This window comes from Anguilla rostrata, chromosome 12 (assembly GCF_018555375.3).
Source record: "Anguilla rostrata isolate EN2019 chromosome 12, ASM1855537v3, whole genome shotgun sequence".
Lineage (NCBI taxonomy): Eukaryota > Metazoa > Chordata > Actinopteri > Anguilliformes > Anguillidae > Anguilla > Anguilla rostrata.
The window spans coordinates 33818711-33842742 of record NC_057944.1 but is presented as its reverse complement, the minus strand read 5'-3'; the positions used below and the strand labels follow the sequence as shown (position 1 = coordinate 33842742).

The window sequence follows — 24032 nt, the reverse complement described above, 5'->3', positions numbered from 1 at the left end:
CGCTCCCAGGTCTGTACTCGAACGCAGCCAAACGTCCCAGTTGCCGTTTGCTAGGAGTTCACTTGTATGATCGCATTTTTCTGTGTGCCACGATTGAATGTCTGCTGTCTAGATATATAGCTCAAAGCATCAAAAGTCAAAGTGATCTATCAGCATACCTGTTTTGTTGTAGAAAGGTCATGAGACAACGAAACAGGAGATGTTGTTGTTATCCTTGCACCCACTTTAACCGCTTCTGCCCAGTGGAGCCACATTAGGAGCTAACTGGCTGCTTCGTAAACAAACCAAGACGCAGACAAATATGTTTCAAATGAGTCACGTCAAGTGACGGATCGCCGGGTTTATGTTTTAAAGAAAATGCCTTTTTACACATAAATATTTATAGCAGAGAGGGAGCTGAACAGGAACCATAACACACGACATCGAAACCCACAAAAACAAGCCCTCAGAGAAATGTCTCTAGCTTGTTCAAAAGGAAAGGACCATTTCTTACAGGAAAATAACAACCAGCAAGTCCACTAACATCACTATTAAACTTTACGGTTGGTAGCTGATCATTCTCTGCTAAGGAGGAAAGGACAGCAATAATTGAGATTACTGGGGTGGAATATATGCAGTGATTTCTATTAATAATATTAAGTTTTGTGTTACGTTGTAGCAACAGCGAATTCCGGCTGGCATGAACACATTCTCGCTTTACCTCCACTGGCAGACATTTGCTTATTTCTACTTAAGTCTTAATGAGGCAAATAATGGAGCTGAACGTTATCACTGTTCTCTTACAACTCTTGTGGCCATTCGCAGTCTTAAATAAATCTGAAACAAAAGCCATTTGGTCGAGGATGGCTGAGTGTTCAATTTGGGACATTTTTATGCTTGCCAGTGTGCGTGTGTGCGTTTGTGTGTACGTGTGTGCGTGTGTGTGTTTGTGTGTGGGATAAGTGCCTGTTTATGTATGATTACATTCGCCCGTGAAACTGGAGACGTACATCCAAACAGACGCTCAGCACTTTGGAACGGTCTACGTCGGCCGAATATGTTTTTATGCGTTTGACCCCAGCGTGAACTTGGGAAGGAGGGACCTCCTCTGGGACAGGCTGAGGGATAGGCGCTGGCCCCCCTGGTGGGACGCCCGCCCCGCCCCGCCCCGCCCCGGACCGGACCGCGCAGGGCGCGCCGCGTGTCTGGGGAGAGGAGGCGCAGTTTGTTTTTCGGTGTTTACTGGGTCGTGTCAGGCCGTGTTTATGCCGGGGCCGGGGTGCTGTGACCTCCCCTCTGGAGTGTCACAGGGCCCCTGTCGTCAGGCAGCTAAAACATAGTGACGTGACTGAGTTCCCCCTCACTGGAAGTGATTACATTTGAGGGGGTGGGGGGTGCTACAGTAAAGCTAGGGGGCCTTTTAGACTCAACACTGTTTAGTTTTTCGGGGGGCGTGGGGGGTGTGGGGGGTGTGGGGGGGTAATCAGGGACAGCAGCCTCAGAGGGGCCCCGAGTTGAGCCGCGTAGGGAAATGTTTACGGGCTGGAGCGCCGTTTTTTTTCTTTCCGCGCTCTTCAGAGAACAGGACTGGCGACGCAAGGATGAGAGACGGCGGGCCGGAGCGGGCCTGAGCCGTGGGCTAGCTTTAGCTTTAGCTTTAGCGCTGCAGTCCGTAAGCGAGGTCTCCTGAGTGTTGTGGTTATATGTCAGGTAAACACGGTTCCTTAATTTTTTTAAAGATTCACAGTGTACGTCGCCACTTGACATAGTTACCGTGCTGATTTTCCCCCTCGCTGTGTTGCAACGGCTTGTGTTTAGTTCCACTTAGTGTTTAGCCCAAGGCTTCCGGCGTCTAAATATCGTGTTGGCTATTTATACTCCGCTGTTTGACAGAAATCTTGTTTATTTTGCTCTCTACGCTCCAGCATCAGTCTGCAAATGGGCCAGGTAACGGGCGGAGGGGTACACCTTTCAGTCAGAGGGGTACACCTTTCAGTCAGAGGGCTCTTTATCACCGAACGTCATCATCAGCCAGTCAGATGAGCCCTCGCTGCGCTGGCGGCCTCTGACGTGATGTATGGCCGCTATCGGCTGCATCGATCATGTCCCCTCACCACAGCCCGGTCTCTGCGGGCTTAATCCATATTTAATGACTGAGCAGGGTGGGTTTTTTTTTTTTTTTTTAACACTGCGACATATCCCGCGAAGCGTCCCGTCTGGACTATCGGTTACCGCCAATCTGTGTCGCCCTGCTGGCTGGTCCTAGCCCGCGCTGATGCTGGCATGCAGTTATTCGTTCACCCGCTTGCCGTGCGGTTTCGGGGCACTTGGACCGGGACGACCCCCCTGCCCCGCCCCATTTCGGCCAGACCACTGGCACACGCCATGCCGGGGGCCGTCTGTCCACGCACTTTAGAGACCGTGACCGTGTGCTGCTATTGTGAAAATAAGACTGCGGCTGGGCAGGGGGAAAAAAACGGTGCGCTAGGCGTCTACACTGTCATTATAAATCAAAATGGCCGTTTAAAAAAAGACAAAGGAAACACGGACGCTGCTGCCAGCGAGGCTTACCATGGCAACATGTCTTTAAAAAAAAAAAAAACTGTTTGAAAACAATCTCGCAGATTGGCTGCAGTGAAGCATGCTACTAACTGAAGTGTACAGTCATGTGAAATCTTTTTCATTTTGCTGTATATATTCTCTGATTGCCAGTAACGTGCAGGAATTCTGGAGGCTAAAGAGTTAAAGTATTTTAAATAACAGTCCCTGTCAGAAATGTTTCACTCCGGTCTAATCTACAGTTAAACCAGCAGTGGTGTGCGTAGCTAATTAGCCAGTTGTGTGGGGGTAACTGAAGTAAACAAAAACCTTCATACACAGCAGTGCTCCTCCAGCAGTGCCCACCCCTATCTTCAGGGATCAGAGCAGACTATGTCAAGAGGATGCTGGGTAATTATTTGGTGTACTTCCCCTCACACGCCTCTCTCATCGATCATTTGGAGACAGGCAACGAGTGGAATGTGATGCAAAGGCCACAGTGGCCAATCTGGCCATTTTTACCCAGTGTTCATTTTTTGCGAAAAGAAAACACACACACACACACACACACACACACACCACACATACCACACACATACACACCACGCACACACACCAACACCAAACCCACACACATACCACACGAGCACACACCACGACACACACACACACAGGCACACACATACACAAACACATTCTGGCAAACCTGCAAGCACAGCACCAACAGCCAAGGATGGGTGGGGGGCTCTTGGGTGTCTTTGCATTCTTCTTTCCTCAGATATTTCTCCATTGAATATGAAATACAAATTGAGAACAATAACCAAACACCCAGAGCTTGAAAGCACAAGGGGGTATGGAGATTTTTTTTGACAGTGCCAGACCCCCGCAAACTCACAAAGACAAATGTTCTGGGGTGACATTGTTAAAACGTGATGCATTCAGTTCATCTTCGTTTAAAAAAAAAATTATGTTCTGTGCTGATGTGTCTTCTTTTTTTGCAATCACCACTAAAATATTTAATGTGTGGGCCTACTTTATTTCATATGTTAGAATGCAGAACCAGCTCTTACTGAGAGTATGGATGAATTAGGATGAGAGAGTATGGATGAATTAGGGCAGGAGAGTATGGGTGAATTAGGATGAGAGAGTATGGATGAATTAGGGTCAGAGAGTATGGATGAATTAGGGCCAGAGAGTATGGATGAATTAGGTTCAGAGAGTATGGACAAATTAGGCTGAGAGTGTATGGATGAATTAGGGCAGGAGAGTATGGATGAATTAGGATGAGAGTGTTTGGATGAATTAGAGGCAGAGAGTATTGATGAATTAGGGTCAGAGAGATGAAAATTAGGTAGAGGTATGATAATTAGGGTCAGAGAGTATGAATGATGAATTAGGTGAGGCAGAGAGTATGGATGAATTAGGGTCAGAGAGAATGAATGAATTAGGGCCAGGGAGTATGAATGAATTAGGGCCAGAGAGTATGGATGAATTAGGGTCAGAGAGAATGAATGAATTAGGGCCAGAGAGAATGAATGAATTAGGGCCAGAGAGTATGGATGAATTAGGGTCAGGGAGTATGGATGAATTAGGATCGCCTGTATCCTGTCTGGTTATCATCTCTTCCTCCCACCCTCTCTGGTGTAAAAGGAGCAGTTCTCACTGTTGTGTCTCTCAGCACACGCCAAAGACTATCATCCGCCATCCTCCATCCTGTCACTGTCAGGCTTAATTATAGTTTTCCGTTGCCAGAAAGTGGGATTACAAAGGAAGTGTGTGATTTGCAGCAGACACGTCCCGCTGGCTAACATATATCTCTCTCTCATAAAAAGGAGGAAGGAGAAGAAAAATATGAAAAAGGAGGTTTTTTGGCTGTCGTCAGACAGCGTTTGGAAACTGAAACAGAGTTTTAGACTCTGTTCCCACTTCCTGGCCTTATTAAAACAAGGGGGGGGGGGTCATGTGACTGCTGTGGTCTGGAGGGTTCAGAGGCCCAGACTCTGTGGGGCTGCACCCTCCTGCCTCAGTGTGAAATAGGGCCATCCAGAGACCCCAGTGCACACCACAAAGTTGGCTCCTGCACCCTCCAAAACCCACCCTCCGCCCCCCTCCATTTGATACACTGAAAATCTGGAAATACTGATGACCTCATCTACTGTGTCAACTCCACGTCTTTAACCCTCTCTCTGTCAGTGATGTCAAATTCATTGGCTGCAAAGTGGCCATTAGGGGACACGATTGCAGCCTGCGTGTGTGTGCGTGTGTGTGTCTGTGTGTGTGTGTGTGTGTGCGTGTGCGTGCATGTGTTTGTTTGCGTGTTTTCATGATGCCAAAGCCAAATGTCATCTCAGAGAAACAAATACAAGTTTAGTGTATACTAAATAGATGTCAAAGGACTTGTCTACAGAAAAGCCACCGTAGTGCCATTAACTTGAAGCCATGTGGATGTTATTTAGACTGCTTATCCAAGGAATGAGACAGTTTCTCAACAACATGGTTTGAACCTATTAACCCCCCCAAAAAAAAAAAAAATTCATCAACATATACTGCAAGTGTAATACTCTTTGGCTGCCACTCATCAGCAGTGGCAGTAGTGAGTAATGAGTCTGCTGAGGTTGTTGGGAGACTGCAGGATGTCTCATCTGTGACAGAGGCTCCTCAGAACCCAGCCTCTAAGAGACAAAAACAACAAGGGCGCCATCCTGGATGAATAGGGGCCGGGGCTGGGGTCGGGGGGTGGATGGGATGGGGGAGGGTCTGAATGCGTGTCTGCGGGGTGTTTGTGCACGCAGCATACAGTGGTGGGCCCCCGCTCTCCCACAGCGACTGCATGCGGCTGCAGCACTGCACTGCACTGCGCTCCCGCATGCCGCATGGGTCGCATTAGCCCTGCGCCCAGGACCCCAGCTCTGCAGTGGCACCCCCCTCCCACTCACCTACCCCCCCATCTAACCTGACGCCCCATTAGCATGTCCCGCTGGGATCCTGAAATCATCCCCCACCATCCCCCCCCCATCTCCACCTCCGCCCCCTGCTGCTCCCAGCGCTGTGCTGACTGAAGGGCGTGGACTGGAAGCTCGCTGATTAAAAACCATGATAAATATTCAACAGGTCTGCGCATTAGAAACGACTCCATCTTGCATTAGGCCAGCTGTCACTCAAGCTCTCCTCACTCTCAGGGCCTGGCCTTGGAAAGGGCTGCAGATGGGCCTGTGGATCGAGCCCTCGCACATGAGGGGGGGGAGGAATGGATTAGGCCTGCTTTTCATTTCAATATATAATCAAAATCCAATGGGGTCATTATCATCTTAATCACTGCAATCACAATTCCTCCTGTCCTCAGTTTGCACACGTCATAGTACACATTCATTCCAGCAACTATCGCTATTTTATCTGCGTCTTAAAATGTAATCTTTTTGAAATAACACCAAATAAACCCTCAAATAAGTCTATACGTGTCAAATAAAAGCAGGATAATAGCATTTGTACTCATAAATTTCTGGAAAGACGAGGATCAATGAGTCTGTTTTGTTTATGTCTCAGTGCTCTCTCTGTTTAAAAGCCGTTATTTTCTAGCACTTACAGATGCTTCTTTTTTTTGGAAAATCTGCACTATCAGCCCCTTCTGCAAAGCGACTCCTGAGAGATAAATGTTGAGATTAGTAATACGGACCACATGTGAGACGGCCTGAGCTATATAATAACTGACAATTTACAGCCCATGGAAATATTATACCCGGCCAGACTACAGGCTCCTTTACTCCTTTCATAATCCCAGCGTCCACATCTGCGCTTCAGTCGGGTCTGCTATGCGAAACGACTCCAGCTCAAACGCAAACGCGCTCTACAACCCCTCATTTTCTCTGAACGTTCTTTTTTTTCTTCCCTCCCCGACTGGCTGAAGTAGTGAGAAGCTTTGGGGGAAAGAAAAGAAAGAAAAAAAAACTAAGATGTATTCAACTCGGTTTCAAATAAATAAATAAAACAGACAAAAAGAGAAAACTGACAACGGTCAAATGTCAGCAACTAAAATGTCCTGAGGCTCGGGGTCACGGAGGAGTTAATATTCTGCGGGCGGCTGGCGCATACCAGCGAGCTTCTCTGCCGTATTTATTTTTCTGACCAGAGTAAAAATTTCCCTGAAATCTTGCGGGAGGAATTTCGTCTGTGGTGCCCCTGCTGTGCTCCTTGGCAGGGCCCTCGCAGGTTAAAGCCTGGCCCCTCCGGTCCGCGTCCAACTGCAATTGGGGTCAGCGGAGAATTCGCCCGTGAGGTCATTCCGAGGACCCCCCCCTCCTAAGCCGCACCGCTCTTGGGTCTAAATTATAAACTGTAGCTTTCTTCGTCCCTCCGAATGACATCATAAGCGAGAGCCGCAAATCTAATACCTAGAGCGTTCTGTTCCTGTGCTAATTAACGAGCGGCTCGGAGGGCTGCTCTGTGGATAAAGGCGGGCTTTTTTGAGTCAGTCAGTGCCCTGTTAGTTTCAGTCGCGGTCACTGTTCGGTGTGTACGGTTGTTCGCACACTCGAAACGACCACCTATGAATTCCACGGCACTTCCATCGTTTGTTTTTAAGATAAAAATCCAACGGACTAGCCACTTTGCTCCTTGTTTCTGCATTACTGCAGTATGGTCTACTATTAGCCCTCATAAAGGTGTGCACGTGTGCTTGTGTGCATAGTCATCTGCTCTGCATGTATCTGTGCGTGCGCGCATACGTGATTCTATGCAGTCGCATGCGTGCATGTGCGTGCGTGTTATTCTATGCAGTCGTATGCATGCATGTGCGTGCGTGTGATTCTATGTAGTCCTATGCGTGCATGTGCGTGCGTGTGATTCTATGCAGTCGTATGCCTGCATGTGCGTGCATGTGTGTGCGTGTGATTCTATGCAGTTGCATGCGGGCATGTGCGTGCGTGTGATTCTATGCAGTCGTATGCCTGCATGTGCGTGCATGTGTGTGCGTGTGATTCTATGCAGTTGCATGCGTGCATGTGCGTGCGTGTGATTCTATGCAGTCGTATGCCTGCATGTGCGTGCATGTGTGTGCGTGTGATTCTATGCAGTTGCATGCGTGCATGTGCGTGCGTGTGATTCTATGCAGTCGTATGCCTGCATGTGCGCATGTGTTTGTGGGTTTGATCTGTACATTTTATAGAAGCAAAACGGTCAGGACCTTTAATTTAGTTCTGCACATAAATACGGCTCATTTCTGGAACATTCCCGGCTCTCTCTCCGCGCTGGGGTCTCCTCTGCCCATTGGCTTTCCCAGGTCTTCAGCTCTCTCTCTCTCTCTCCCTCTCTCTCTCTCTCTCTCCCTCTCTCCTCTCTCTCTCTCTCTCTCTCTCTCTCTCTCTCTCACTCCTCAAATGGGCCGGTGCCTTAATCAGGCCCAGCTGCTAAGACCAGATGAAAGACGGGCGATTGCATCATTGGGGAACAGCGAGGAGGGAGGGAGAGAGAAATGGAGGGAGGGAGGGAGGGAGGGAGAGAGGGAGGGAAAGCCAAGACTATTAAGACTGTCCTTAACTCTCCATCCTTGGTGTCAGTGCCGCCTTTTTTATGATATTCACTGGCCTTGAGCCCAGACGTTTGGGCCTTTTACTGTGCTGAGCGAACTGCCTCTCAGCCTTGTAAAAAGCTCTGTAGGAGATTAAAGGCCACATCCATCGATTGTTTTCCATTTGCATAAGAGGGAAAATAACGCTGAAATAAAGAGGCCTGTCGATATGCAGCTACCAAAGTTGTTGCGTATTTCTAGGGGATGGATTTTTTTTTTTTTTTTTGCATCGAATCAACATTTACGAGACTCCCCAGTGCAGTTCCTGTCTGCCTCTGGAATCTTCAGGCTGATTAGGTTGAATATACTGTTCAATCTAAGGCAGTTGATCTGTAATTGGGCATGGATTTAATGGCCCTGCACTCTACACCCCTGCTTTTAAAGGCCTGGTTCTGTTTTTTTCCCCCTCGCCTCTTCCAATAAACTATTCATGGAGGGATGGTGGGAATCGTAGCAGAGTCGGGGGCAGCCTGACTAAATCGTAAGGCTTCTGGGGGGAAAGTTTTCTTAGATGCGCTCTGCTGAAGTTCTACTGTGGAATGGTAATAAGAGTGATGTCATAACCTACACTGTCCCAGTGTTCTGGGGGAAACGTTTCTTAGACGCACTCTGTTGAAGTTCTACTGTGGAATGGTAATAAGAGTGATGTCATAACCTACACTGCCCCAGTGTTGGGGACATGCAGTCGTGATTGCTTACGAGGACTGCTGTCAACGTTTTCAGTGAAGCACAAGTTGATGAGTGATAGTTTAAGACCTTTAGACAAACTGATTTCAGTGGCTTGCTGGGAAAAAGCAGCAAATGTAGAATTAAATCAAAACACATTCACGCACACAGCACCCCCTGCCTTGTCCACACTCAGCACCAGCACGCAACATTCACATACACAACAGTGCACCAACGTAGCACAAGCACAACAACCAACGTATATACAAGATCACACACCAAACCAACACAAGCACACACACACGTGAATCAAGCACCAGCTTGACTAGGAATCAAAGCACACACACTCACACACACAGACAACAAACACACGCATTCACGCACACGCACACACACACACAGCCACAGCGCGCACACCCGCACTCACACCGCACACACACCACACACACACGACCGCACACACACTCACACACACACACACACACACATGCACACATACACACACGCACACACACACACACTCACACACACACACAGGCACACAGGCGCGCACACACACGCACTCACACTCGCACACACACACACACACACAGGCACAGGCACACGCACACACACTCACACACACACACACACACACACACAGAGGCACACACACGCACACACACACACACACAAACACAAGCACACACACACACACACACGCTCCCCTCTCTCCAGCGCAGCAGTGTTTCCCGGTGTGTGGGTGTCAGAGGGGCTGGGGGACCAGTTGGCCGAGCGCTCGGACTCCCGCCGGCCAGCAGACGCGCCGCGCGGCCCGTTGCCGTGTTAGAGACAGCCGCGCGGCCCGTTGCCGTGTGAACGGCTGGACTGGCGCCCGGCGCTACGGGAGCAGTTGGAATGCCTCTCCCGCTCTCAGGACCGCAGCTGCTAACGGCGCGCTGGCCTGCACCTCAAAGGCTCTCTCTCTCTCTCTCAAACCAGGGCGGCAGCGTGGTGTAACGGGTAAGGAGCTGGGCTTGTAACCTAAAGGTCGCAGGTTCGATTCCCGGGCAGGACACTGCCATTGTACCCTTGAGCAAGGTACTCAACCTGCATCGCTTCAGTATATATCCAGCTGTACAAAATGGATGCAATGTAAAATGCTACGTAGAACTTGTGTAAGTCGCTCTGGATAAGAGCGTCTGCTAAACGCCTGTAATGTAATGTAATGCATCTCCGCGCGTTCGTCCGCTGAAACAGAAAGGCGCCAGGCGGTCACCCCTCTTGACGGGCGCGTGATGTTTTACAGAAATGGGGGAGCGCCGCGTTCGATGATTTGTCGCTGCGCTGCATCTGGACGGGGAGGAGCGCTCTGCAGATCCGTAATAACGCCTGAGCGATGTCCCGCGTGGGAACGCTCCTCAAGGGAAGCGCGCGAGGGGACCGACCGTAAATCTGGGGCCGCCAGAAACTGCGCGGCCTTCGATCGGGCCGACGCCTCTTCGGCTGCCGTCGGTGGGTGAAATTTTGAAAACCAAAAAAAAAAAAAGAACTATGTAGCGGGGAGCGGAGTTGCTTAAAGGGAACAATTATCCAGCAGGACTCCTGTAAAAGGAACGGATGAGTCTCGAGGGGACAGTGCCTTATTTTAAGATCCCTGTTTAAGGGCGGACATCCCTGTATCACACAGCAGGCTCTCCCAGAGCAGGTACGCTGAGGCAGAGCAGGAACACCGTGTTCACAGCCAGCGTTTCTACGGCGTTGAGTTAACTCACTATACGCTAAGCTCAAAGGATGAGATCCGTAAATGTTTGCAGTCGTCTTAATTGAAGGGGATTCATACGAGGCGAGCGCTACCATCCGCCACTTTGCAGTTCTCACAGAAAGCCAGCGGAAATCTCGCCGGTACTTGCTGAGACTGTGCTTAATTGCATTGTTTCTGCTGGGCCTCTAAGTAACGCACAGCCATCCCAGCACATTACTGGCTCAGGAATCCCTGAGACGATATTAAATTAGCCTTTCGGCTGGCTCACGCTTATGAGGAGAGCGCTTGCTGGCCCTCCTCTCTCCTGACAGAGTCTAAAGGTACGGGCGGCCGTTTCAAATAGAGGGGAGAGCAGAGATATTGGACGAGGCAGAGATTCGGCGAGTGCTGAAGAGTTTTTAAGACCCTTGTAATAAGCAGGCATTGAGTGGCCTTGGTTGAGGGTGAAGCAAAAAAAAAAAAGAAAAAAGAAAAGAAAAAACAATGTTTATCTCTTCAGCCCGACAGAGTACAGCATGACTCAGGGGTGTTTGAGGGATTAACCTGCTGGATTGTGTGTTTAATCGATCGACCACATCGCTCCCTTAGACCCAGCTCTGAAACTGCCACGCCCCGGCCGCAACTCCCCGCTGGCCTCAGCCAATAGGAGCGCGCCGTCACTTACTAAACGCCCCTAAACACGGCACAAAGAAGGCCGCTCCTCTGAACCGGGAGAGGGGGGGACCCTGGTCTGGTTTTCCCATTCCGTACCGCCCCGCCCCACCCCTTACCCACCCTTCCCAGGAACCCCAGCGTGGCAGCCCAATCACAGCTGGGATTCCGCTCCGGAGTCCACGCTTTCATCCCCACACTTTGAGCGCTCCCCAACACGGACGGCAGGAGCCGCTGCCGGGTGCTATGTAATGCATACACATTCATCAGTCCCCTACGGAAGCGAATGCTACTCAAATATTTAAAAAACGGGAGGGTGCTCTGGGAAGGTGTGGTAGGGGCAGAATGTCAGGCCAGCAGGCCGCGTGTCCCGCAGGGGGCGGCAGCAGGGGGGCGCCTCGGAGGAGACGAGGGCCGCCGACGGCCCGAAAACGAGCAGCGCTCGGAGAGGTGCCGGGGACACCTGCTGCTCTGTCTGCAAACTCAGCGAGAGGCACAGAGGGTGCAGAGCAGTGGGAGGCCGCTCTCTGACGTCTGTCCTGCGGAGCAGAGAATCTCAATCCCGATATAGCGCAGGCTGTTATCTCTCTCTTTCTCCCTCGCTTTCCCTCTCTACCTATTTCCTTTATCCGTCTTTTTCATTCTGATCTGCTCTCTCATTCTGTCTCCTCTCTTTCACTCTCTTCAATCTCTCTCCCGATGGCTGTTTCTCTCGCTCTCTCTCTCCTTATGCCTCTCTCTTTCTCTACCTATCTCCAATATCTCCCTGTCTCACACTCTAATCTCTGCTCTCTCTCTCTCACACTCCCCTTTCCCTCTCTGTCTCTCACTCTCCCCCTTTCTCCCTCTCTCTCTCTCTCTCTCTCGATAAGAGTGATCTCTCAAAGTCAGTTGGAGATGAGGCCCTACACAGGAAGGCAGCGGAATCTATAAACTGCAGACGTATGAAAGCAGGGAGCCGCAGTGCCTGTGCATTGATATATTCTTCTATTAGGAAGAGGAGTCACCTTGGAGGACGCTCAGGATCAAGTCACTTATCACACGTATCTGCAGCGCATCGCAATGAGGGAGAAATGCTCGAGCTGGCCCTCTAGTCTAAAGAAAATAGAAGAAGAAACCACTTTTAAATACACGGAGATCGTATATTTACTGGAGAGGTAGTTTTGTAGTTCTCAAAATAAAACGGGGTACCCGATAAAAAAGGTACAAGTGATGTGGTGAGTGGAAAGGGGTAGCATGCGAGGTTTTCACCCGTGGGTTCTTTGTCATTTTTATTAAAAAATAATAAATTCAGCGAGGCTTGCAAATCCTCAGCAACCTTCCCGTTTCTGTGGTTGGAAAGGCAGCCTCGTGGCTCTCCGTAACAAACAGGGTCTTCTTTGTGCAAAGCCCCCAGCCAACCCCCCTCCCCCCCACCCCTCTCCTCCCCAGCGAAGTTTCTGTCCAACGTCCGCGGCGAGAAACGGTTCCAGACCGCTCTCTGCCACACACGTCTGCACAGCGCTCGGCTGCACACAGCTCTGCCCAAACGCTAAATGTGCGGTGGTCAACTGGGAAATTGCACACTCTGAAATACTTTTTTGCTAAGACAGTATTTTTATTTATTTATTTCATTTTATTTTTTATTTATTTTAATTTTTTTTTGTGGGGTTATTATGTTTTGGTTGGACCCCGTTTTTTTGACCTAGGCCACTGCTGTGTGTTTAGCTGTGGTGTGCTTGTTTGCTTGTGTTTTTTTGGGGAAGCTCTCTTGATGGAAAACAGCAGACTGAGGTGGGGGGGTGTTGGGGTTTGTGGGGGGGCCCCAGGGCATGGTGGCTGCTGCACGTGCCGTGTGGTAACACTCCCTTTGTGTCACTTCAGTGTGTGTGTGTGCGGGCACGCGTGTGTGTGTGTGTGTGTCTGTGAGTGTTCGCATGTACGTGTGTGTACGTGTGTGTGTGTCTGTACGTGTACGTGTGTGGGTGTGTATACAGTATGTGGGTGTGTGTATATGTGTGCTCGTGCCTGTGTGTGCATGTGTGCGTACATGTGCATGGAGTCTGGCCAAAGCGCGCTCTGATTGGATGGCTCGGTGTACTCTTGCATGCACAACCCTGTCATCTGCGCTTCGTTTTGTTTGGCCGAGGAGGCTCTCCCTGATTGGGCGGTTTCGCTTCGGGCTTCTGAAGACGTGTTTATTTGACTGAACATTTCGATCAAAACGCGGCGTGTCTGAGGAAGGCTGCTCTACCGTCTGTCACCGCGGCCAGTTCAGGTTTTTGGCCCGTTGTCATTACCCCCCCCAAAATCCCCCATCCCCCCCCCAAGGGGGACAAACGGGGATGTAACAGAGCCAGAATCTCTCACTTTCCTCCCCTCACAGGGCCTCTTACAAACCCAGCCACAGCCTAATGACAGTGGAGCCGGGGTCAGAGACAGGCGTGTGCTCTTACCCACAAAGCACTGCTTCTTCGGGACAGGCGGATTAGGGTGGTCGACGCTCTGTTCGAGCGTGGCCGTTCGTCATATTGGAAATGAGTTTCTATAAATAGGCTCCAGTGAAGTGTGGTTAAGCGATGGCTTGGGCTCAACAGCACAAGACCTCCGGCCAGGCCAGAAGCCTCAAGGTCTTTGTGAAGCTTCCTGCACATTAGAGCTCAAGGGTGGCACGTAAAAGTGGAGTCTGATCTTTTTTTCTTGTAAATCTTCGGCAAAAGATCTCGTCGGAACGGCAAAAAAAGAGGGACTTGTGTAGAAGGCTCTCTCCAAGTCATAGCGGGGTGACAGCGTGCCCCCAGATAGGAGAGTTCCCATCATGCCTCAGTCTGCTGGAGAGCGGCGGGCCGCTCGCCGCGAGCGATGGTTCTAATTTTCTCGCCATTTTTGTAAAATTAATTTTTAAATGGAAAGAATTACATGGGGGAATGATATGACGGTTAGCAGAAAGAGGGAGGGGCTGTAGAGGCTACAGGGAGTGGGGGCCGTCTCTCTCGGGCGATGTGACTCTCTCAGGAGCCCACGTGTGGCAGGATCGCTTTCAACACGTCACGTTGCTGTTTGCTGTGGAGCAGGTCTTTTTCTCCTGTACTCTACGGGCCTCTGAGGCATTCCTGAGTGAACTGGGGCAGCAGCTTAATCCAGCTCATGGAGTAATGTAACATACTGTCGGCAAGTTGAACTGATTTAAGGTCAGGGGGTCACAAAGGTTAGAGTTTAAAGTTCAGTGCATACACTAATTCTGCACTGACCTGAGCGCTTTCTGAGTTCACACTGTAGAGCCGATCTTGTATTCCCTCACAGCTTCCTTTCCAAACACCGATTTTATTACAGTAACGTAAAAAGAAAAAAGAAAAAAGATAATCTGCTTGTTGCCAAAACAGGAAGCCACAGGGTGCCGCACCGCTGCCGTTCTGGCCTTGAGGGGCCGGCTTGGCCGTTTCCTGCACTGTATTTAGGATTTTCTTAAGTAGAAGGTGAAGGAGTCGTGTAAGAGGCAGCGTTAAACGCACATCTTCATTACGGGTTTAATGGCCGGCGCTGAGCTTTCTGAGACGTTTCCACCCCGGCCCTGCGTCCTCCAAGATGTAATTTAGAAAATTACCTCAGCGGCTGGGCCCTGCCGTGCGAGCATCCTCCAAAACCAGGCGCTGTCCTTCCTTCCCCTCTGCGGGCGCACGGGAGAGCCCCCGCGTGCTCGGGGCGGGAGAGGCCTGCCCGGCCGCGCCGCGGAGAACCACCGCCGCATTAATGGCGACTGCACCAGGCGCCGACCGAAATCCACGGGCAGCCGTGTGACGTGGGAGGTTTGAGTCCTCTCCGACAGCTGCGGGGGCTCGGCCAGGCCCCCCCCCCCCCTCGCCCCAAACCGACCTCCCCATCTTCAAAGGCCAGAGTCTCCTGCAGCGGGGAGAGAAGGAAGAACCCGACCGTGAGAATCAGCCATTTTAGAAAAGGAGGCCAGGAGAGCTGAGTTGAGACTGCTTGCTGGTTTGGAAGCGGTGTCGGTTCAGTAGTCCAAAGACAGAGAGAGAGAGAGAGAAGGAAAGAGACAGACGGAGAGAAACAGAGGGTGAGAATGAGGAAGAGATGGAGAGAGAGAGAGAGACAGATGGTTTACAGAGTCACAGAAAATTGAAACAGGGAGAGACCAAGCTTCTGTCATTTTTTTATAATTTATGTTTTGGGTTTAGAGTTTTCTCTGTTGTGTTTTTTTCTAAGCAGTCACAAAGCTCCACATTTTAACTTTTCTAACGTTTATTCCGGCTGCGTTCTCATGCCCCTCACTGACTCAAAGCGCGCACAGCGTGATTGCAGGGAAGCTCAGGGTCCAGATTTACCGCAAGTGACAGAGACACGAGGGTGGTTAGGGTTCAGCGGAGACAAGGTTAGCTGAATGCTAGAGTGTGTGTGTGTGTGTGTGTGTGTGTGTGTGTGTGTGTGCGCGTGTGAGTGTGTGTGTGTGTGTGTGTGTGCACGTGTGAGTGTGTGTGTGTGTGTGTGTGTGCGCGCGTGTGAGTGTGAGTGTGTGTGTGTGTGTGTGTGTGTGCGCGCGCGTGTGTGTGTGTGTGTGTGTGTGTGTGGCTGTGCGCGCATGTGTCCATGTGTATGATGGGACCTTAAGCTCAGTTGATGAGATACAGAGAGGTTTTTGGTTTGGTTTTTTGTTTTTTTTGCGGGGAGGGCGATGCCATCGCAGATAACGGCCCGGCGTCCTTGACCGGGTATCCTGAAGCTTCGCCGCTCAGCGTCGGCTCAGCACAGGGCAATAAAAGAGACGAGCCCGCGCTGAACTTAACTTGAACCCGCCCCGAAAACCCTCACCGCCCTCCGTTTCTCCCGCGTGCATACCTCCCCAAATCTCTCAATCCCCCCATCTTTACTCTCCTCTACCTCTCCAGCAGAGGGTCACTTTTCCTCCACCCCTTCCCCGGGGTCTGGCTGTCGATCTCTCCGGAGAGATTCAACCTGAGTTCGCTTTTCCCAGAAGTTTCTTTCATCTGTACTACCAGCGCCATTACAAGAAGTGTTCCTTGGCAAAAAAATAAATAGTTTGATAGTCTCCCTTGTTTCTTTGTATTTAAGCATGTTTGGGAATGAAAAATGAGGGAACAAAAAAAGAAAAAACTGAAAAAGAACTGGAATCCATCCATTCTCAGTTACAGGTCTCTTTCTCTCCTTCCCTTGCCACTTCCAGGTGCTAGATTGTTCCTGCTACATTCTGTAGCTTTCATGTCATAAATATTTAATGCAGGCACTGTCAGCGAGCCAAAGTTTTTTACGAAAGCGGCATGCCTGAGAAAATAAAGGCTCTTTTTTTTTTAGCTAAAATGGAAAGGATTTGAATAGGGGCTGCATTCAGGGTCTGTCACAAGAGAGGAAATTTTTCTAAGAATGCGATCGGGGGGGTCGGTGTGGGGTGGGGGGCACCGCTCGTTTGCAAGTGCGCACGACAACCCCACAGGAGCTGCTGTTCGTCCCCCCCACGCTGCTCTCTTTACACGCTCCAGGACTTCATGGAAAAACGCATTTATTCTCAAAGCAGATCTCTGGACGTCCCTCAACCCCCCACCCCCACCCACCCCCACCCCCACCCAACCCAACGGCCCGTTACCGCAAGCTCTCCTCCGCCTCTTTCTTTCTCTCCGGCCGCTGCTTGGCTCCAGATTTTGTCACGCAAGGCAAGAGAAAAGAAGCCCTGTTTATTAATAAAGTGCCCGGCCCCCTACCCTCGCTGGATCAGGAAGCATCTTTGGGTAAGCTTTTGGGGGCTCTCGTTTTGGCGGTGGAATGTTCCGGGCAGTGCGCGTTCCGTGCTGTGCTGACCCCCTCCTGCCCGAATCTGTCTTTCTGCCCCGGTTTGATTTCGATCACTTCCTCACTGTGCTCTGATCTCTACTGGACGAGCCCCAGCTCTGCATCAGGGCCTCCATCTTAACGAATCACGCGTGACCACAGGTGCACAGCTACCTGCTGACAGCTGCAGTGCTTTGGGTGGCTTCCTCTGTTTGTTTGCATCTATTCATTTATGTACTTATTGTACTTTTTTATGGCACTTGGCACGTGGATAGCACAACCTATGGTGTGGGCAGTTCCTGTGTTCTGTGCGTGTTTGCTGTATACTTCCTGCTTCTGTACAATTTAGACCAGATAAAGTGCTTCTCTTTAGATTGTACTAGTCAGAGAGAGTGAGAGAGAGAGAGATGCCAAGCTGTAATCTCCCATCCAGCTCCAGGGAAGGGGCAACACTTGCAAACACTTATCCCGCCCAGTACCCAGTGGGCCGATCTGATTGGCTTGTTTGCACTGCGTCGCCTTGGGAGCCGCGGCGGTAATGGAGCCCGCTCCGCTGCCCGTGCTATCCCAGCATGCTCCACGGCCCGCTGCACATCAAAGGCAGATCCGCCGCCACGCTGCCGTGTGCCGTATGGTGCGTGAGCCGCCCGGCGCCGAGCCGCGCAGCCGAGTCCCGCCGTGATCCAGCCGCTCCTGTCACCACCGCGCACGCAGAGACGCATCAGTCCCGCCCCGCCGCCCCCCCGCCCCGCCCTCCACCCCGACCTGGCGGCCGGCCAGGCCTTGTAGGAGCGGCGGGGTCTGTGAAAGCAATCCAGCCCCCCCTCATCCCCCCCAACCCCTCGCCTCCCCGCCCCAGCACCGCTGCCTTCCAAGCGGGACCAGATGGGCCTGTGTGCTGGCACCGTTTCACAGACCAGCAGCCCCAGAAGAGGGGCGAGGACTTTCCTAATGCTCCTGGTGTGTGTGTGTGTGCACAGTGTGCTTGTTTTATGTGTGTGTGCACGGTGTGTTTGTGTGTGTGTGTGTGTGTGTGCAGTGTGTGTGTGTGTGCATGTGTCTGTGTGTGTGTGGTGTGCGCGTGCGTGTGTGTGTAAGTGCGTGAGTGTACGCATGTGCTCTTGAGGGTTGTGTTCCCCAAGCCATCATCCCAAAGAGTGCAACTTGAGCTGCAGTCCGGCAGAGACACGCAGTCTTGTTTACTTGATTAATGGTGGACCGGTCTCGGTGTTACATAATCGATCGCACGATGCATTACGTTATGTCATGCTGGGACGATCTTCAGAGAAATACGTCAGGTTTCGGTTAACGTTTTAAAACTAGAAGTCACGCAAAAACACCGTGCGCTGCTACTGCCTTCTCTCCACAGGAAGTGACGCGGCGTGCGCCTGACCCCGCCCCTTCCTGTGTGTGGTTCTCTGCAGGTGACGGCGACCGACGCGGACGGCGGCTCCTTCGGCAGCGTGAGCTACTCCATGGGCTCGGGCGTGGGCGGCGCCCCGCCCTCCCAGTTCACCGTCGGCAGGGAGACGGGCCGGATCTGCACGTCCGCGGCGCTGGACCGAGAACAGGGCGCCGCCAGCTACGACTTCACCGTCACGGCCGTGGACGGGGTGAGCCGGGGGCCGAAACCTGCACCGAACCCCACCGTATCACACACACACACACACACACACACACACACACACACACACACACACACACACACACACACAGAAACACCACAACCTGCGCCGAACCCCACCGTATCACACACACACACACACACACACACACACACACACGAGAAACACCACAACCTGCACCGAACCCCACCGTATCACACACACACACACACACACACACACGAGAAACACCACAACCTGCGCCAAACCCCACCATGTCACACACACACACACACGAGAAACACCACAACCTGCACCGAACCCCACCGTATCACACACACACACACGAGAAACACCACAACCTGCGCCAAAGCCCACCATATCACACACACACACACGAGAAACACCACAACCTGCACCGAACCCCACCATATCACACACACACAAGAAACACCACAACCTGCGCCAAACCCCACCATATCACACACACACACACACACACACAAGAAACACCACACCCTGCATCAAACTCCACCGTATCACACACACACACACACACAAGAAACACCACAACCTGCACCAAACCCCACCGTATCACACACACACACACACACGAGAAACACCACAACCTGCACCAAACCCCACCATATCACACACCTTTAGGGAAACACCACAACCTGCACCGAACCCCACTGTATCACACACCTGTAGGGGGATAAACCACAGCCTGCACCACACCTCACCATATCACATATCTGCAGGAAGATAAACCACACCCTGCACCAAACCCCACCATATTACACATCTGCAGGAAGATAAACCACACCCTGCACCAAACCCCACCATATTACACATCTGCAGGGGGATAAACCACAACCTGCACCGAACCCCACGGTATCACACACCTTTAGGGGATAAACCACAGCCTGCACCAAACCTCACCATATCACACACCTTTAGCAGAAACACCAAAACCTGTAGCACAGAAGTACGAAACATACAATAAAAAAATGGGGGAAAAAAATACGGGAGAAACCCGTATTGCTTATGAAAAACACGCATGCAAACACGTTTAAAATCCACGCATTTGAAACACTGTGCTTCCCTGGCTGTGGGAGCACCACAGTGCCACTGAGCAGCCAGCACACACACAGAGCACCAGCATCTCATTAGGGTAAATAACCAAGGAAAAGCCAGATTCTGCATCCTGTGCTCCGTCTCTGTCTGCGTGAGCACCATGGTAAAGAGCAGGCTAAAAAAAGGCCAGGAAGTGGCTGGGGTGGTGTTAAAGCAGCCGAGAGCGTCAGGCAGTGGGACTTCATTAGAAGGAGCTCTGGGCCACTTGCTTCCCTCCAGCTACCTCCCATTCACGCTCATTGCTTTTGGACATGCACAGGGGGCTCGTGGGTACTCTGGCCAAATGAGCAGCCAGTGAAGCTAAGAGCATCAGGAGCGCAGTGGTGCGATAAACCCCCCCCCCACCCGATTACACTCCCATCCCCACCCCTCCTCAAATAGGTCCTCGACCGGTTCAGTCCATGCCACGGATGGGTTTGCCATGTGCATTTTGTGTACATCAGTGACCTTCTACAAAAGCGGGCACCCATTTTTTGCCCTGATTATGAACGGCACCGTACGCTACCTCTGTGGGACCGTCCCGGGGTTTTTTCCGCAGGTGTTATTAATCGACTGCGCCTCCCCCCCCCCCCTCAGGGCGGCCTGAACTCCGTGGCCTACGTGAAGGTCTACCTGCAGGACATCAACGACAACGCGCCCAGCTTCTACCCGCTGCACTACGCCGTCAGCCTCAACGCCCAGAGCCCGCCGGGCACCTCCGTCGTCAGGGTGACGGCCTACGACCCCGACGTGGGGAAGAACGGCAGGGTGACGTATCGCGTCGTTCCGGGGAGCGGCTCCTCCTACTTCACGCTGAACAAAGACACAGGTGGGTAGGACCGGCCAAGATAGTCAACACAGTCGCAATGCCAAGCAGCATATGCAAAAAATACTAATTCATTTTTACAATGTCCATTGTTAGTGGATAATTTCTCAATAAGGGGTATAAAACAGTATAAAAAGCCTGTTTCTATCAGGTATACTGCTTGTTCTGTCTGATTGACAGATATGGCCAAATGTGCCGATGTGGCTGAATGTGCTTTCTGATTCGCTGACATGATTGAACATGCTGTCTGATTGGCTGATGTAGCTGATCATGCTGTCCGATCGGCTGATGTAGCTGATCAGGCCGCCTGATTGGCTGATGTGGCTGAACGTGCTGTCTGATCAGCTGATGTAGCTGATCCTGCCGTCTGATTGGCTGATTTGGCTGGAAGTGCTGTCTGATTGGCTGCTGAGCTGTTTGCACGTGTCCCTGCAGGCGTGGTCTCTCTGTCCCGCTCTCTCCACGGGAAGGCGAACTCCATCATCCCGCTGGTGATCGCCGCCCAGGACGGGGGCGGGCTGGCGGCTCCGGCCAACGCCAGGGTCAACATCAGCGTGGTGGCCGGCTCGGTGGCGCCCCCTGTGTTCGAGCAGGCGCAGTACTTCTTCACCGTGTCCGAGGACGTCCTGCGCGGAACCGAAGTGGGCGTGGTGCGGGCCGCCAGCAGGAGCGGTGGGTTTGGCTGTCGCCGTGGGACCTCGGCTGTTGCCAGGCGACCCACGTCCCCCCCCCTAGCGTTAGTTATGCACGTTAGTGTGCCACAGCGGTAGGAGCCCCCAGGTCACACAGGCGCACGCTGTGCCACTTTAGTACACGTTTCTGTGGCAGAAAGTGCCGGAAGGCTTCGTGTGAGCCTTGGCACGGCGGCTGTACGAATGGGCAGCGAGCCACGACACACACCTCCTTTAGGGATCATTCATCAAATGAGCATTGGATCTGGATACCCAGGGCTTTCTGTCAGAGTATAAGGGCAAATTGAAAAATGGCCCAATCCCGGACTGGGTGGGCGTGGCTAACTCAGGGGTGTCTGTTTTTTTGGCAGGGGCCTCTAAGGACATCACCTACGCCATCTACTCGGGCGACCCGGACGGCTACTTCACGGTGGACCCCGAAACGGGCGCCCTGCGGACCGGCCTGCCGCTGGACCACGAGGCGCGCCCCGCCCTGGAGCTGGAGGTGCAGGCGCGGTCCGGCTCGCCCCCGGCCTTCGGCATGGCGCGGGTCCGAGTGACCGTGGCCGACGTCAACGACAACGCGCCCGCCTTCCTGCCCTCCTCCTCCGAGTCGCTGCTGCTGGCCGAGGCCACGGCGCTGGGCGCGGTGGTGTACCGGGTCCGGGCCGAGGACCGGGACTCGGGCGCCAACGGGCGGCTGAGCTTCGACCTGCTGCCGGACGGCGCCGGGCGACGCCCCTTCGCCGTGGACCGGGCCAGCGGGGAGGTGCGGCTGGTGGGCGCGCTCTCGTACGAGGCGGCCCCGCGCTACGACCTGCTGGTGACGGCGCGGGACGGCGGCGCGCCCCAGCTCAGCGCCACCTTCACGCTGGTGGTGCACGTGCAGGCGGAGGACCAGCAGGGCCCCGTCTTCGACGCGCTCACCTACAGGGTGGAGCTGCGGGAGGACACGCCCCTCAATACCCGCTTCCTCCAGGTGAGGGCGCTGAGCCGCGAGGCCGGCGGGGGCGGGGCCGCGCCCTCGGGCCCGCTGGAGTACCACCTGCGGCCGGACGGGGACGCGGCGGGGTTCGGCGTCGCCGCGGACAGCGGCTGGCTGTTCGTGAGGAGCGCGCTGGACCGCGAGGCCAAGGACATGTACCTGCTGACGGTGCTGGTGACGGCGGGGGCGGGGCCGCTCAAGCGGACCGGCAGCGCCACCGTCAGGGTGTCGGTGACGGACGTGAACGACAACGCGCCCCGCCTCTCGCAGGACCGCGCCTTCCTGGCGGTGCGGGAGAACCTGCCGCCGGGGACGGGGTTCGGCAGGGTGTCCGCCAGCGACCGGGACGCCGGCCTCAACGGCCGCCTCTCCTACCGCCTCCTGCACCCCGACAGAACCTTCCAGATCAACTCTCAGACGGGTGAGCTGCAGGCCTACCTCTCTCTCCCTCCCTCTCCCCTGCGTCTCTCTCTCTCCCACCTCTCCCTCTCTCCTGTGTCTCTCTCTCCCCTACCTCTCTCTCTCTCCCACCTCTCTCTCCCTCTCTCTCTCTCCCACCTCTCTCTCCCCTGCGTATCTCTCTCTCCTGCCCCTCTCTCTCTCTCTCCCACCTCTCCCTCTGCCCTGCATCTGTCTCTCTCCTGCCACTCTCTTTCTCCCTCTCCTCTCTCTCTCCCCCGCCTCTCACTCTCTCTCTCTCTCTCCCGCCTCTCCCTCTCCCCTGTGTCTCTCTCTCTCCCGTCTCTCTCTCTCTCCCCCGCCTCTCACTCTCTTACCCGCTCCGCTCTTCTGCCTTTCTCTCTCATTCTCTCTCCTCCTCTCTCTCCAGTCTCACGGTCTCTCTCCCTCTCTCCCCCTCCTCTCTCTTTCTCTCCCCTGTCTCTCTCTCTCTCCTGGCTGGGCAGATGGAGTGGACGAGCCTCATTTAACTCTGGCCCCCGGCCATCAGGCCACACACTTCCCCAGAGCGCGGGTGTTGGGGCAGCATTGTTGGGGGGCATTCAGCTGTGTCTGACAGCGCGTACAGGCTCATGCTGGTCAGTAAACGAGCCGTGTGGGGGCCGGGTTCTGACAGTGCGTACAGGCCCACGCTGGTCAGTAATCGGGTTCTTACAGTGCGTACAGGCCCACGCTGGTCAGTAATCGGGTTCTTACAGTGCGTACAGGCCCACACTGGTCAGTAATCAGGTTCTTACAGTGCGTACAGGCCCACGCTGGTCAGTAATCGGGTTCTTACAGTGCGTACAGGCCCACGCTGGTCAGTAATCGGGTTCTTACAGTGCGTACAGGCCCACGCTGGTCAGTAATCGGGTTCTTACAGCGCGTACAGGCCCACGCTGGTCAGTAATCGGGTTCTTACAGCGCGTACAGGCCCACGCTGGTCAGTAATCGGGTTCTTACAGCGCGTACAGGCCCACGCTGGTCAGTAATCGGGTTCTTACAGCGCGTATAGGCCCACGCTGGTCAGTAATCGGGTTCTTACAGTGCGTACAGGCCCACGCTGGTCAGTAATCGGGTTCTTCCAGTGCGTACAGGCCCACGCTGGTCAGTAATCGGGTTCTTACAGTGCGTATAGGCCCACGCTGGTCAGTAATCGGGTTCTTACAGTGCGTATAGGCCCACGCTGGTCAGTAATCGGGTTCTTACAGTGCGTACAGGCCCACGCTGGTCAGTAATCGGGTTCTGACAGTGCGTACAGGCCCACGCTGGTCAGTAATCGGGTTCTTACAGTGCGTATAGGCCCACGCTGGTCAGTAATCGGGTTCTTACAGTGCGTATAGGCCCACGCTGGTCAGTAATCGGGTTCTTACAGTGCGTATAGGCCCACGCTGGTCAGTAATCGGGTTCTTACAGTGCGTACAGGCCCACGCTGGTCAGTAATCGGGTTCTTCCAGTGCGTACAGGCCCACGCTG

General features: G+C 53.0%; 1 protein-coding gene across 2 annotated transcripts in view; it reads left to right on the top strand.

Moving 5' to 3' along the window:
* Window positions 1-24032, top strand: part of dchs1a (dachsous cadherin-related 1a) — a 126466-nt gene that overhangs the window by 75933 nt on the left and 26501 nt on the right. For both annotated transcript variants that reach the window (XM_064302144.1, XM_064302143.1), the window contains exons 3-6: window positions 18341-18529; window positions 20234-20465; window positions 20898-21134; window positions 21505-22539. In XM_064302144.1, the coding sequence (XP_064158214.1) occupies window positions 18341-18529; window positions 20234-20465; window positions 20898-21134; window positions 21505-22539 (1693 nt within the window). The remainder of the gene's footprint in view (window positions 1-18340; window positions 18530-20233; window positions 20466-20897; window positions 21135-21504; window positions 22540-24032) is intronic.